This window comes from Triturus cristatus, chromosome 10, assembly GCF_964204655.1.
Source record: "Triturus cristatus chromosome 10, aTriCri1.1, whole genome shotgun sequence".
NCBI classification, from domain to species: Eukaryota; Metazoa; Chordata; class Amphibia; order Caudata; family Salamandridae; genus Triturus; species Triturus cristatus.
In genome coordinates this window covers 1,092,228,151-1,092,241,013 of record NC_140593.1, presented here as the reverse complement: position 1 = coordinate 1,092,241,013, position 12,863 = coordinate 1,092,228,151, and the positions used below count along the sequence as shown (strand labels likewise).

General features: G+C 44.1%; 1 protein-coding gene across 2 annotated transcripts in view; it reads right to left on the bottom strand.

The window, feature by feature from the left end:
* Positions 1-12,863, bottom strand: part of BAIAP3 (BAI1 associated protein 3) — a 1,035,958-nt gene that overhangs the window by 419,518 nt on the left and 603,577 nt on the right. For both annotated transcript variants that reach the window (XM_085629280.1, XM_085629278.1), the window contains exon 4: positions 1,848-1,931. In XM_085629280.1, coding sequence (XP_085485406.1) covers positions 1,848-1,931 — 84 coding nt within the window. The remainder of the gene's footprint in view (positions 1-1,847; positions 1,932-12,863) is intronic.

Sequence of the window (12,863 nt, the reverse complement as noted above, 5' to 3'; positions counted from 1 at the left end):
GCAAAAAGGAAAAAAGTACAAAAAAATGTGAAGCGGTGAAGGATAGAAAAGATTCATAAAAAGGCAGAAGAGAGAGACAGAGGGCAGCCTAGCAACAGAGCAAAGACACTCTACTAGTAGACCTCCATGGATGAGACGAAGGCGGGAGCCTGCAGGTGGAGGAGTGTCTCGAACCACTGACTAGAAAATCAGATGGTCAGCAGCAAGAAGCTCGGGGCAGCAGCTACCAGGCGGAGTTGTGCTGGGAAGGGAGCAGTCCACTGATAATATCAGTTGAGCTATATCTGTGGATGTTTGTATTATCTGTAAGCAATTGAGGAGTATGTGGATAAATGAGATATTTAGTAGCCATGTAGAGTGCTTTGCATCTGTTTGTTGGCAGTAAGTTGGCTGTAGTGATGTTCTTTTTACAAGTTTTGTCTGCTGTTCGGTGTGCAGTAGATTTTAGAGAGTGATGGAGGACTGTGCCAGATCTTTGTGAATTCGTGGATGCGTCTTTCATGTCTATTGAGCTATTGTTTGTATGAAAAAGTGGATATTTTACCTCTGCCTTTATTTGTGCTTGGGCCATGGGTGGCATCTACACCTGGAATGTGATGTTTGTGTCAAATGCAGAAGGAGGAGAGAAATGTGGGCTTGGTGGAGAGTATTATCTGTGCAGTTCTTCAATAGGTGTCTTCTAGTTTTAGTTCACTTGAGTTGCGCTTTGTGTGGGGCTTCCTCGCTGAGATGTAGAATGGGGTGGGTTGATGTGCAGATCAGGTTAGAAGAAACAGCTCTAAACAGGCCAGGGGGATGACAGCTGTGGTGACAATGGATTTAATGTAAGTGACTGTGGTGAACTGAGATGTTAAGAAAGCAGTTGGGTGCCCAAAAAGGGCTCAAACTTCCTGAGGAGATTGATCTGTTCCAATATTGGCGAGTTCATTAGGGCTCAGTTGTGACTGAGCGACAGTACAGAATTTTGCAATCATTGCTGTGATCGCCCCTTATAATAAACTATTTTTGACCGCTAAGTCTCCCTCGTTTTATGAAATAGCCTTATAAGTTAAAATAATCATAAGTTTGAAGATAGGCTTTGTAATTTTAAGAGCTGAAAACTGTTTTGGTAGGAGTGAAGAATAATGTGAGCTTCAGGGTAGACTTGTGTTTGGTGACAATGCTATTGCAAGACTTGGGAGCGTTTGCTTGATGTGTGAACGTGAAGGGGTGAGATGACTGAAGCAGGGTGCAAAGTAAATAAATGTATAACATATTTTAGAGCAACTTCTGGATTGATTGGATTTATTGTTGGGAGTGGAAATGACAAGTTATTCTTTTTTATGTTCACATTAAGAAATATAATGTCACAGGTTTCCAGACATGGTTGAAGTATATGAGATCAACGTATAGGACAGGCAAATCAACAGTTATCACTGCTGCATATTCATGTTGCTGCTGCTTGTCAGAATAATGTTCAATAGTGCTGGCCCTGGGAACGACTGGCCTTAAGGAAAATGATGCTATGCTGCAATTGATGGGGCAATGGAGAGCACTTGTGGACAAAAGGAATTATCCGTATCAGAATTTGGTACCTAGCCGCTGGTAGAGGATACCTGAAACAATCTGTTTTGGTCTGGACCCTTAAAAAAAAGAAAGACATAGCTTGCAAATCACCCTCATTGCATCTCTCAACAAATTATTCAGCAGCCATGGTCACAAGGGCGTGGGGGTGTACACAGAATACTCCTTTCTAAACTCTTTGCTTAGAGCTAGAATTGGACTCCTAACATATAAAACCTATGAGTGCTGAAAGGCTGGTGCTGGTGCTATAAATGTGCATTCATATTTTATATGTGTTCATTTACCTCTCTCTTCGTTAGTTTCAGCTTCTCTGCTGCTTTTTTCTGTTCTGCAGTCTCGGAAGGCGGAGGAGCAGTGTTGTTTGTGCACTGAAATAAAACAAAACATGTTAGATCTGAAAACTTCCAGATTGAGAAACAAGAGTAGGTCCATCCATCCTAAGAATGTCTATCTATCAGATTAGGGTCATAAAGCTGGGTATTACTATGGATCATTGGTTACTCAAAAGGAACCCATTTCCAAGAAACATTTACTAATAGTTCTAGTCTGGTGAATTCGTCATCTTAGAAATGATGGTCAAAACAGTTCTAAGTGACTCAGGCTGGCAATGAAAAGCTGAAAATGGTCCTACAAAATAAATATTTGTGGAATCAGGTCTTTGGTGAACTGAGAGTCAACCAACATTATTTTAGTTTCCAGCTTAGTATAACCCTTTTCATACTGAGCAATGTTTACGAGTAATGGTCTCAAATTATAAAGTGCAGTTTGTCCAAGAAGGTTGTCTTGCAATTAGTTAGAAAACAATTCCAGGCTCTTCTACAACTGTGAAACACCTGTGTCTCAGGACACACAGTGGTGGGGGCTGGATATACTAACAAGAATGTATTTCTACCCAAACAAACCCTTTTTGAGCAACTTTAGGATCAGTGCTTGGAATAGAAACATAGAAGTGCAGGTACTCTGTGCCAGAGCACCTGCTTGTTTCTGAGACATGCCAGTCCTCTCCAATTAAAAGTATTACATTTCTCTTCAGAACTGCCGGTACTCTCCCTCTCAAATTTCAAAACTGCCGGTACTCCGTACCGGACAGTACCAGTCCATTTAAAGCACTGATTAGGATAATAAAAGACTGGGGGAAATAAAACAACGTTCTAACCTATACCATGCAGTTTGCATGCAGCGCTATAGTGACAGTTCATAGCTCACTGTGCTATATTAAAATTGTAACTCAGGAACTGCAAGTAACAAACGATCTGTGACAAAAGCAGTAACCCACTGAGCTATTCACATTAAATACAATTCTGTGAGCTAAATGTTCTTTAACCCCCTGCACTACTTAATGACGAGTCAAAACTCCCACTAGGCAAAACTCCTGTCTCTGTCCAGCAGGAGCTGTGATCACCAGTTATCTTGACATTTGTATTGTTGCCTGAAAACTGCAGGACACAAGAAACTCTGCAGCACGTGCTTTTAAACCCATAAATTATTCCTAACACAGCACCCCCTAACTCAGCGCCCGGTGTGGCTGCACCGTTGCACTGCCTTAAGGCCGGCCAGGAACATGCTCCGACCGCTCAATCCTCGATCAAAGCCGCCATACGTCATACCTTTGCATGCAGCATCACATATGCAATCCGGGTAATTGATTGAATTTGCATAAATCTCCATAACCAAAGGCTGTTGTTTGCCTAACCACGGATCTTAGATGCAAATTGCATATCCCAATTAAAATATCAGCTGTAGTTCTCATATTTGCTGCTTTAAACCAGAGAATAAGTGGCTTACATTCAGTGACATCACAATCAGCATTCAACAAGAATGTAACTTGGTACATGTGATGTGTAATGTTGTTTCGGTTCCATCTCATTTCATCTCAGTACATTTCAGCTAAATTCTATTTCAGAGAAACAATTTGGTGAAAACGTTACTATACGTAAATCAAATGTTGCAGTGCTTCGCATTGTAATGGACATTTCGATACATTCTAGGAAGTTAGAAATCTGTTCACTCCCAAAGAGGGTACTGACTTTATTTGAAACACTTAATTTTTGTAGATATTTTATTTGCATATTATTCCAAAATGTTTATTTTCAAATGCCTTTTTTAATAGAATAAGTCTTTATTTTTCGATTAATAAGAATCATTATAAATATAATTGTAAAAAAACTAAAATAACCTTGTTGAATTAAATTAATTTGGCTCATACTATTGCACTGTATGAGGCAAACAGATCAGTACCATGCCTCCTGGATTAGAACCAGTATCAGAATAACTTTCTTCAGGCGCAGATGCAACCACAAAAGTACACGTTCGGAGATAAAAACATGAAATATAGAAAATACTCATTCAAGTACAATTTAAAATAACCGAACATAAAATCTCATAGAAAAATACAGTACGATGCAGTAAGACAGAGATACATATAGAAAAACATATCAAGAAGAAGAATTAATATATTACTAAAAAGGCATTGTCCTTTGAGACGGCACAGCGGCTCTCAAGGAAGAGCAAGAAAACAAGACTCATCGTCTATTAATTGTAAAAAAATAAAAAGCTGGGCTGCACAGTCTGAAGTTTGGAGACCACATAAAAGGGATTGGGAATTGTTTGGTGTATTTTTTGTAGAATTCCAAGAAGAAGGTAAAAAGCAACATTGTTTTCCCTGATCTACCATCGCACATAGGCATGTGCCAAGATTTGTTTGATAGCCCAGTGGAAAACAAAGTAGGTACTTAACTGTGTCAGTCCTAAAGTGAAATATCAATATCAATCAATCAATCAGCTTTATTTCGATATAATGAATATCTTAAAAAGCAGTACATAGACTAATGAACAATAAAAGAATAAAAGGAGCCAATACATAGAGAAATAAACATACATTTCATACTACAAGTGGCGCCAATAAATTAGATAAAAACAGTTAAAAATACAGATTAAACAAGATACAAAAGCCTAATTGATCTAATACGCCAAGCCCATCCTAGGAACTTTGCTAAGCCACAAGCAAAAAGGGTCCGTGGGTCATTTTTCAATATACGTAGGGCCTCCTTGTAATGTCTAGTTCCAAGTTCTCTACAGAGTGGCTTTAACCATCTACTGCGGGGGTCTACATAAGCCGGGCATTCAAACAACAAATGGGGAACAGACTCTGTCCTATTTTCACAGAATGGGCAGTCAGAGATTGTTTGGGCCGGAACCTTCCACCTAGAGGTCAGTTCCCCGACAGTAAGTAGACCTACCCTGAATTGGAAATATAGAGCCCTGTCCCTGCGGTTTGTAATAATATCCAAATATGGTTCACAAAAAGACACATCCTTTACCAAAAGGAAATCCAAGGTGGTCCTGCACAAATTGGCATTACTACTTCTGCCATCGGCTACCCATCTCCAATATATCTTCTTTAGGACAGATTTTGGGGGGGCAGTTCTATTGTTCCAAGCGTCGCCTAGGCCAAGATTGCCGAGAAGGCGCTTGACTTCCCTCAACCAACAAATCTTTGGCCAGCCTGGCAGGCCCAATACATCAGTTAAGCCATCCGCGTAGCTAGACATTTCTGGGACTCTCCAGATTCGTGCCCATAAAAGGAGAGGACGGAGCCTAGCATGATCACTAATTGCCCGAGTACCCATATCTAGAAGCAGTGGAAGGGTTGGAGTACTATGCGGGAGCCCCATTAGATCTTTCTGGAATTTACTTTCTGAGCGGGATAACTGATCCACATTGTGTACCCCCAGAGTTCAGCTCCATGAAGTGCTGCACTGACACCCCTTGCCCTGTAGATGTCTAATATAGGGGCAATGGGTTTGAGGGTTGAGGCACGTTGTTCCTTAAGAAGGGCACCCACCACCCTCTTGTGGGTCAGCAGCATCTTTTGGTGGTGACATTTCCAACTCATAGAGTCGCAGAGGCGAATACCGAGGTAATCGAACTCCGTAACCCTCTCGAGGGGAACAGAATCTAAGGTCGGTGGTTTAGCTATCTTTTTCAAGGGGTTAAGGACCAGGTACTTAGTTTTCCCTGTGTTAATAACTAACCCCCTTGCATCACAAAAAGATTTAAAGCTAGTTAACAGACTTTGCAGGCCTACCGGGGTTTTAGAGATCAGGAGGGTATCATCTGCAAATAGGAGGGTAAGTATTCTTCTGTCAGCAAAGGATGGTGCATCTGCAGGATGTTGCAGCAGGTGCTCCACCACTCCATTAACATACAATGAGAACAGAGTGGGGGCTAGAACACATCCCTGGCGTACCCCTCTATTTACAGGTATTCGTGCTGTTTTTTGTCCCTGATTACCCCACCTGATCTGTGCAAAATTGTCAGCATGTAGTTTAATTAGCATGTTTAATAAGTATGGTGGAATGCCCTGTTCCTCGAGCACACTCCAGAGTTGGCTGCGTGGGACCAGGTCAAAGGCAGTCCGCAGGTCTATAAAAGCGAGATACAGACTGCCTTTGCCCAGTACAACCACCTTCCAATACAGCATCATAAGCCGGAAGGATTGCTCTATCGTCCCCATACCCGATCTAAAACCGGCCTGGAAGTCAGAAAGAATGCCCTTTTCCTCAACCCACTGCAGTACTCTGCCCAAAACCACTTTTCCCGCCACCTTCTGTGAAGAGTCTAAGAGGATTATGGGGCGATAATTGGCAGGGTCGTTCCGACTCCCTTTTTTAAAGATTGGAACTACCTCAGCACCCTTCCATGAGACCGGGAAAGTTGCCCCATCAAAACTAGCATTCAGTAGGGCAGCAATACGTTTTCCCCACTCCTCCGGGTTAATGCGTAGCAAGTCCCCTGGTATGCCGTCCGGATCCGCTGCTTTATTGGGGACAAGACATTTGATCGCCCCTACCACTTCCTTGACTGTAAACAGGAGCTCATCATTAAACTCGCAGGGTACTAAGGGATACTGTTCTGGCAAACTTACCCCCTTACCCGGGAGCATTGTGTAGAGCTGGGAAAAGTGGTCAAACCACGCATCCTCCGGTATGTTGCATGATATCATTGTGTCCACAGGTTTATCCCTAGCTCTTAGTAGGTCCTAGAAACCCTTCGGGTCTTTCCTTGAGCTTGCGGCCTTCAAGTCATTCCAAAACTGGTTCTCCCATTCCACCTTTGCCTTAAATATAGCCCTCCTGTAATTGCCCCTAGCAACGCTTATCAGAGCTCCATTCTTGGATTTCACTGCCTTTATTAATTCCCCTTTGGCGTCGCGACAAGCAGGTGAAAACCACCCAGCAATGCCCTTCGTAGCGCCTCTTTTATAAGCCCTTCTTCCCGCATTATGGACTAAAAACAGTTCGCCTAGTGCGTTCGTAGTTTGGGCAAACAGTGTGGGTACCTCCTGCGCACTAATTGGGGGAGAATCTAAACGAGGTACAATATTAGCCATTATGGATTTTACCTCCAAGATCTTTCCCTCATTACCAGCAATGTTCTTCCAATTCAGGTGCCTACCATCGTTAGAGGGACACACTTCATGTGTTGTTCTCCACACGTGGGAGATTGGGGGTAGGGAGCATCCCATCCACAGAGGGGACAGAGACAGAGACAAAAGGTTGTGGTCACTGTCGATGGACGGCAAGACCACCATATCCACCAGGTGAGCCCACAAACGATAGTTCAGCAGAATATAGTCAATCCGTGAGGAATGCCCTACTCTGTTGAACGTATGGGCCCCCAATTGATCTGAATTAGATCTGCTATTAGTTGCTCTAAGGCCATGCTCCAAGCAAAGGGCATTAAGATCAATGGCACTTTGGGTCCATCTTCTAATTGGCGTAATTTGTAACGGTGGAATACCTCTCCTTGCCTCATCGTCTCTGGTGCCTAGCACATCGTCCACAGCAAGGGGTTCAAATGTACAGTTAAAGTCGCCTGCTAGTATGACGAGGGAATCAGCGCTACAATTTCTGAGTTCCTCGTCAATGCCAGTTGAGGGCAGGGTGGACGAGCCACCCCGTGTGCCTCTGACGTAAATATTAAAGATTTCAAGCACTCTCACTCCACATGGCCCTCTCACTGTTAGCCTCTGAAGGTCAGGAGACTTAGTAGCTATACATTTAATGGAGTACCGCAGGGAGATGCTTACCCAGATTAATAGCCCTCCCGAGGGGCGCCCCCTCCCTCCACTCGGTCGTATGGCAGGAACAAAATAGGTGGTATAACCCATCTTATGTAGAGGTTCCAAGCACCAGGTTTCCTGGAACAAGCAGATCCCAAACGGTTCTATAAATACATTCCAGTCTGGTATGCTTGTGTTCCGTGCAAGGCCCGCTATATTCCAGCTGGCTACCTTCAGGGACACACTGCCAGCCCCTCCCTGCCCCATTGCTGATTCACTTACAGGAGGGGCATTAGCAGTGGCAGTAGCCCCCTCAATAATAGGCAACGCCACAGCATCCAGGATTAAAATGTCCCCCTCAACTGACTCCCTACTGAGCAGTGATGAAGCGAGTGCTTCGGGTGAAACCACCGGTGAATGCCCCTAGAGATAGTTGGTGAAAAAAGGGTACTAGTAGGTGACCCCACCAACTCCTCTCCAAATATTAGACTACTAGCTAATCTCTCCCCGGGTGCCACGTTATGCATCTCCTGTATTGGGCAGATTGGATGTCAGTAGCCTTGCCAAAAACGACCATGCGGCTGACAAGGGGTATTACCAAATAGGCTAAATTGGGAGAGGCTTCCACGAATCTGTCTGCCATCCCAATCCTCCCACATAGGGGTTCCGGCTGGCCTCACTGGCAAATTAGGGGGATTAAAATAACTAAGGTCGTGGATGCCAATTGGTCCCCCGCTACCTGTTGGGCTATGCTCCCTCACAGGTCCACTGCATACAAAGCTAGCAACCCTTGGATCCTCAAAATTTACTATGATGCAATCCCCACTTATAGTTTTTTGCTTAGTACCAATCCAGCCAACTCTCCTTACGTGGATGATCCGTCCCTCCCAAATTTGGGCAAGGGTCTGTTTTCTTTAAGCCAAAATAGGGTCTTGTTATACAATTCAGCAAATGTCTCACGCTTACCCGGGCTGAGCACAGGCACCCCAGTCAACACGGCTACATAGGGCTGACATTCAGGGGGGAGATTAACATTGTAGGCCCTCCCACCCTTAAGACCCTCACCTGTCTGCTGTGCATGGGTCTTTGCAGGATTAGCTGATTTAGGTGTTAAAGTCTCAGGTGTACAAGGGGCTACTGGAATGGCGGCTGAGGTGATAGAGTTTGCTTTGCCAGGGGTGCCAGAAGCTGTGGCACATGCCGACCTTTTACCTAAGATATTATTAGCGACCTTAGGGGGCTTTAATTTCTCTACAGGCTTGAGTACTGATGGCCCAGGTTTCCTCGCTATCCCTACAGCCATAACGGTAGGATGCGAATTACCATCAGTCACCTCAGGTACAACTGGCTTAATGCCTGCTGTAGTAGCTGTGCCTTGTTGAACTATAGGGGTCTCCCTGCTGTCAGTTCGCCCCCCCCGGCCCATCCTCCCTAATTCTTAAATGCAATTTAATGAATGATTTTAGGGAGAAAAAATTGTCTAGGGTTGCCTGCTCCATTTTATCCACCCGCTCTGATAGCCCCCTGATTTTATCTAACACCGGGAGGAGTAGGGATTTCATCATTTTCTCCATGTTTTCAATTAGGAGAGACTCTGGGGGTGAGGACGCTGCAAGGCCACCAGTCTGTTCTTCACAGGCACTAACCACTGGCCCTGCAGATGTACCCTCCCCCTTCTCTCCCTGTAGCGGGCTGAAATCCCGCCCTACTGCCTTACGTAAGCCACCCGTCCTGACGCCAACCCACCTAGGTCTCTTATGGTCTTTAACCAGTCCACCTTTCCGTGGGGTAGACAATCTTTTCCTTTTAGTGGGGACTGAGTGTATTTCTGCCTGCACCACAAGGGCCGATGGTGGGGGCGACATCGGGTGAGTAAAAGGATTAGCCAAAGGCAACGAAGAGATAGCTGTCTCATTCGCCATTAGATCTGAGGCCAGATTGTTTTCAGCATGGAGTGCCGTGGCCGTCAAAATTTCCAGCCCATCTATACTAGCTCTTAGGGCGGCCACACGAGGGTGGTCCAGGGGGGAAGGGCCGGGGGCAGATGGGTCCAGTGTTCGCTCTGGGGAGGGGACCAAAGCTATCGAGCCCAATGATGATCGTCTATGTCCAGAGGGACCTCGAGATAGCCGCCGCTCAACCATGGCGATTTCTTTGTCAATAACATTAGCCACACGGGTAATAAACTTGTCCATAGTGCCAACCATACCCCCTCCATCCCCCTCCCCTCCCCCCGCCTCTCCTCAGGCTTTTGCCTGAGCGGGTTGACATCGCTACAACAAGACCAGCCCAAATGTAAAAAGAAAACCCCTAGCAGTAACCTAGAACAGCTAGGGGCAACTAATTATATGGGCTACCTGATAGCAACAGTCACGATTTTCGGGGGGGGGGCCCTGCCCAGCCTCCTCCGGCCTCGGACGGCCGCAGACGGCCCACCCTCTGCCCGCGCTCAGCCCGGCGTCGCCCGCGCGCGTCCGCAAGGCGGAGGAAGCTGCCTGCTTTTAAACGCCTCCAGGTGCGGCATCCAGGAAGTGGGCGGTGTCCTGAGGCAGGTTGGGTACTGTAGTCCGCCCCACTCCGCGGTCGAGCGATGTCAGCTGCTCGGCGGCGGGGGCGACCACAGCGTCAGGGCTCCTGCAATGCGGCGAGGTCACTAGTGGCAGCGCGACCCCCTCGTTCGACTGGGCAGGTGAAATAATAATCATCCTTCCCAGAGCCCACATGCATTAAACAAATGATTGGTCAATGGCCTGTCAAGGCTCAATTGCAAGTAGACTCAACAGTGGGTGTTAGCATTTCCACATTGAGTCCATGGGACTGGGCTTGATTGAATTGTAACATTTTCACCTACTTTTTATTTAGACTACCACTGGAGCCAGGATCCAGAGTGAGACAACCTGATATCCATGAAGGTTTCCTTCACATATTCAATCTCTGGTATAATAAAGCCTTTATTACATGCAAGACAATCGCTGATAGTATCTCTTGTAAGGTCAGCCTCTTCAGTTCTCTAAATAAATGTCCACAAGAATAGGGGTGAGCTCTAATACATTCACTCATATCAGCCAACCCATCTCCTCATAACAAATGAGATGGGAGGAGGATAAAGGGACAGAAAGGGCTTTTCTCCAAAAGCGATTTTCCTCCCCCTGAATGGCTTCGCAATTTGCAGTACCCCATATCTCAGTCCCATATGTTGCAATGGGGACGCACTGAGTCGCATAAATCTGTAAGATGATAGAAGTGCCCTCCCCCCCCACAGGGGGCTGAGGTAAACTAAAAACGCAGCCACCTGCCCTGGTTAGTATAAGTTGCCGGTGTGTAATATTGGGTGTCCATGAGCCAGCTGAATCAAACATGACCTAGTGTTAGTGCTTTCTAAATGGGTTAGAGCCACGGCAAAGGTAGAAATCTAGATACGCTCAGCCACAAGTCATAATAAATGACTTTGAAAAATTGGTTTGCAAATCAAGAGCAGCCATGAACTGTATAAAGGAGGACACCAGCAGGCGCAGAGCTTTTTGAGTGTTGGCCATTAGTACTGCCAATCTATCAAAGGGGAACCCCTGAAAAGCTAATATAGGTAGAGAGCCAGGGAAAAAGGACCAAAATAAACTCAAAAAATGATCTCTACCTGTTTATCTTCAATACATGCAGTGCATCATATGTTCAAAGTGTGACACTCTCACCGGACCAACAACAAAAATAATTAAGACATAAAAAATATGTTCATTCTTAAATCAATTATTTTATTTTTTATGTTTTTAAACACAAATGAGAAACAGTTTCTTTTGAAGGAATGTATTCACCCTATATAAATAACAATACATTAAAATGACAAAAGCAGACTACATAAATGTTCTGATCCTGACAATATGGTCCCATTACACAATCATATTAGCACAACACTCACTCAAATCCAGACTCAACTAACTCCTCATACCATAGTCACACAGCACCACAGATATATTCGTCACAATAATACTTAAAGAAGAATATCCATTGAGGCCCCTCACTGTAACTGCTCAGTATACAGAAAATAAATTTACAAATGCTGAAAATAATACACAATTATGAGGATTCCATCATGTTTTCTAACGAAATATATCGTTTAACAGGTTCAAAATATCCTTTACAAAATTCAAAGACAAGAGATAAAAGAAAGGGGGGGGGGGGCGCTTTGTCCAAAGCGCCGACGCGCGTTTCGGTGAACAACCCCTAAATGGGGGTGCCACCTTCTTCAGGGCGCATATGAAATATATAAATGGAACTAGAGATGCAATGGGACCTGTCAGATACAGAGAAATAGCAAATGACAATTTTATAAGATAAAAAACATGTAGCTTCCAATTGTATACATATATTTAAACACTAAGTTAGCAAAAGGTCAAAAGGCACAAAGTGTGTGACAATCTGACAGGTCCCATTGCATCTCTAGTTTCATTGATATATTTCATCTGAGCCCTGAAGAAGGTGGTACCCCCATTTAGGGGTGGTTCACCGAAACGCGCGTCGGTGCTTTGGACAAAGCGGCCACCCCCTCCTTTTCTTTTATCCCTTGTCTTTGAATTTTGTAAAGGATATTTTGAACCTGTTAAACGATATATTTCGTTAGAAAACATGATGGAATCCTCATAATTGTGTATTCTGAGGTGCCTCAATGGATATTCTTCTTTAAGTATTATTGTGACGAATATATCTGTGGTGCTGTGTGACTATGGTACGAGGAGTTAGTTGAGTCTGGATTTGAGTGAGTGTTGTGCTAGTATGATTGTGTAATGGGACCATATTGTCAGGATCAGACCATTTATGTAGTCTATTTTTGTCATTTTAATGTATTGTTATTTATATAGGGTGAATACATTCCTTCAAAATAAACTGTTTCTCTTTTGTGTTTAAAAACTAAAAAAAAAAATAATGGATTTAAGAATGAATATATTTTTTATGTCTTAATTATTTTTGTTGTTGGTCCGGTGAGAGTGTCACACTTTGAACATATGATGCACTGCACGTATTGAAGATAAACAGGTAGAGATAATTTTTTGTGTTTATTTTGGCCATTAGTACTGCGTCATTCGCATATAACAAGGCAGGGAGTAAACCTCCATTCACCTTTGGTACATCGAGAGTAATGGTGGATAAATAAGGGCTGAGCTCATTGATATATAATATAAACAACATGGGTGACACATGCAGCCTTGCTGCACACCTCAGGAGATTTTTATTTAATTGGAAA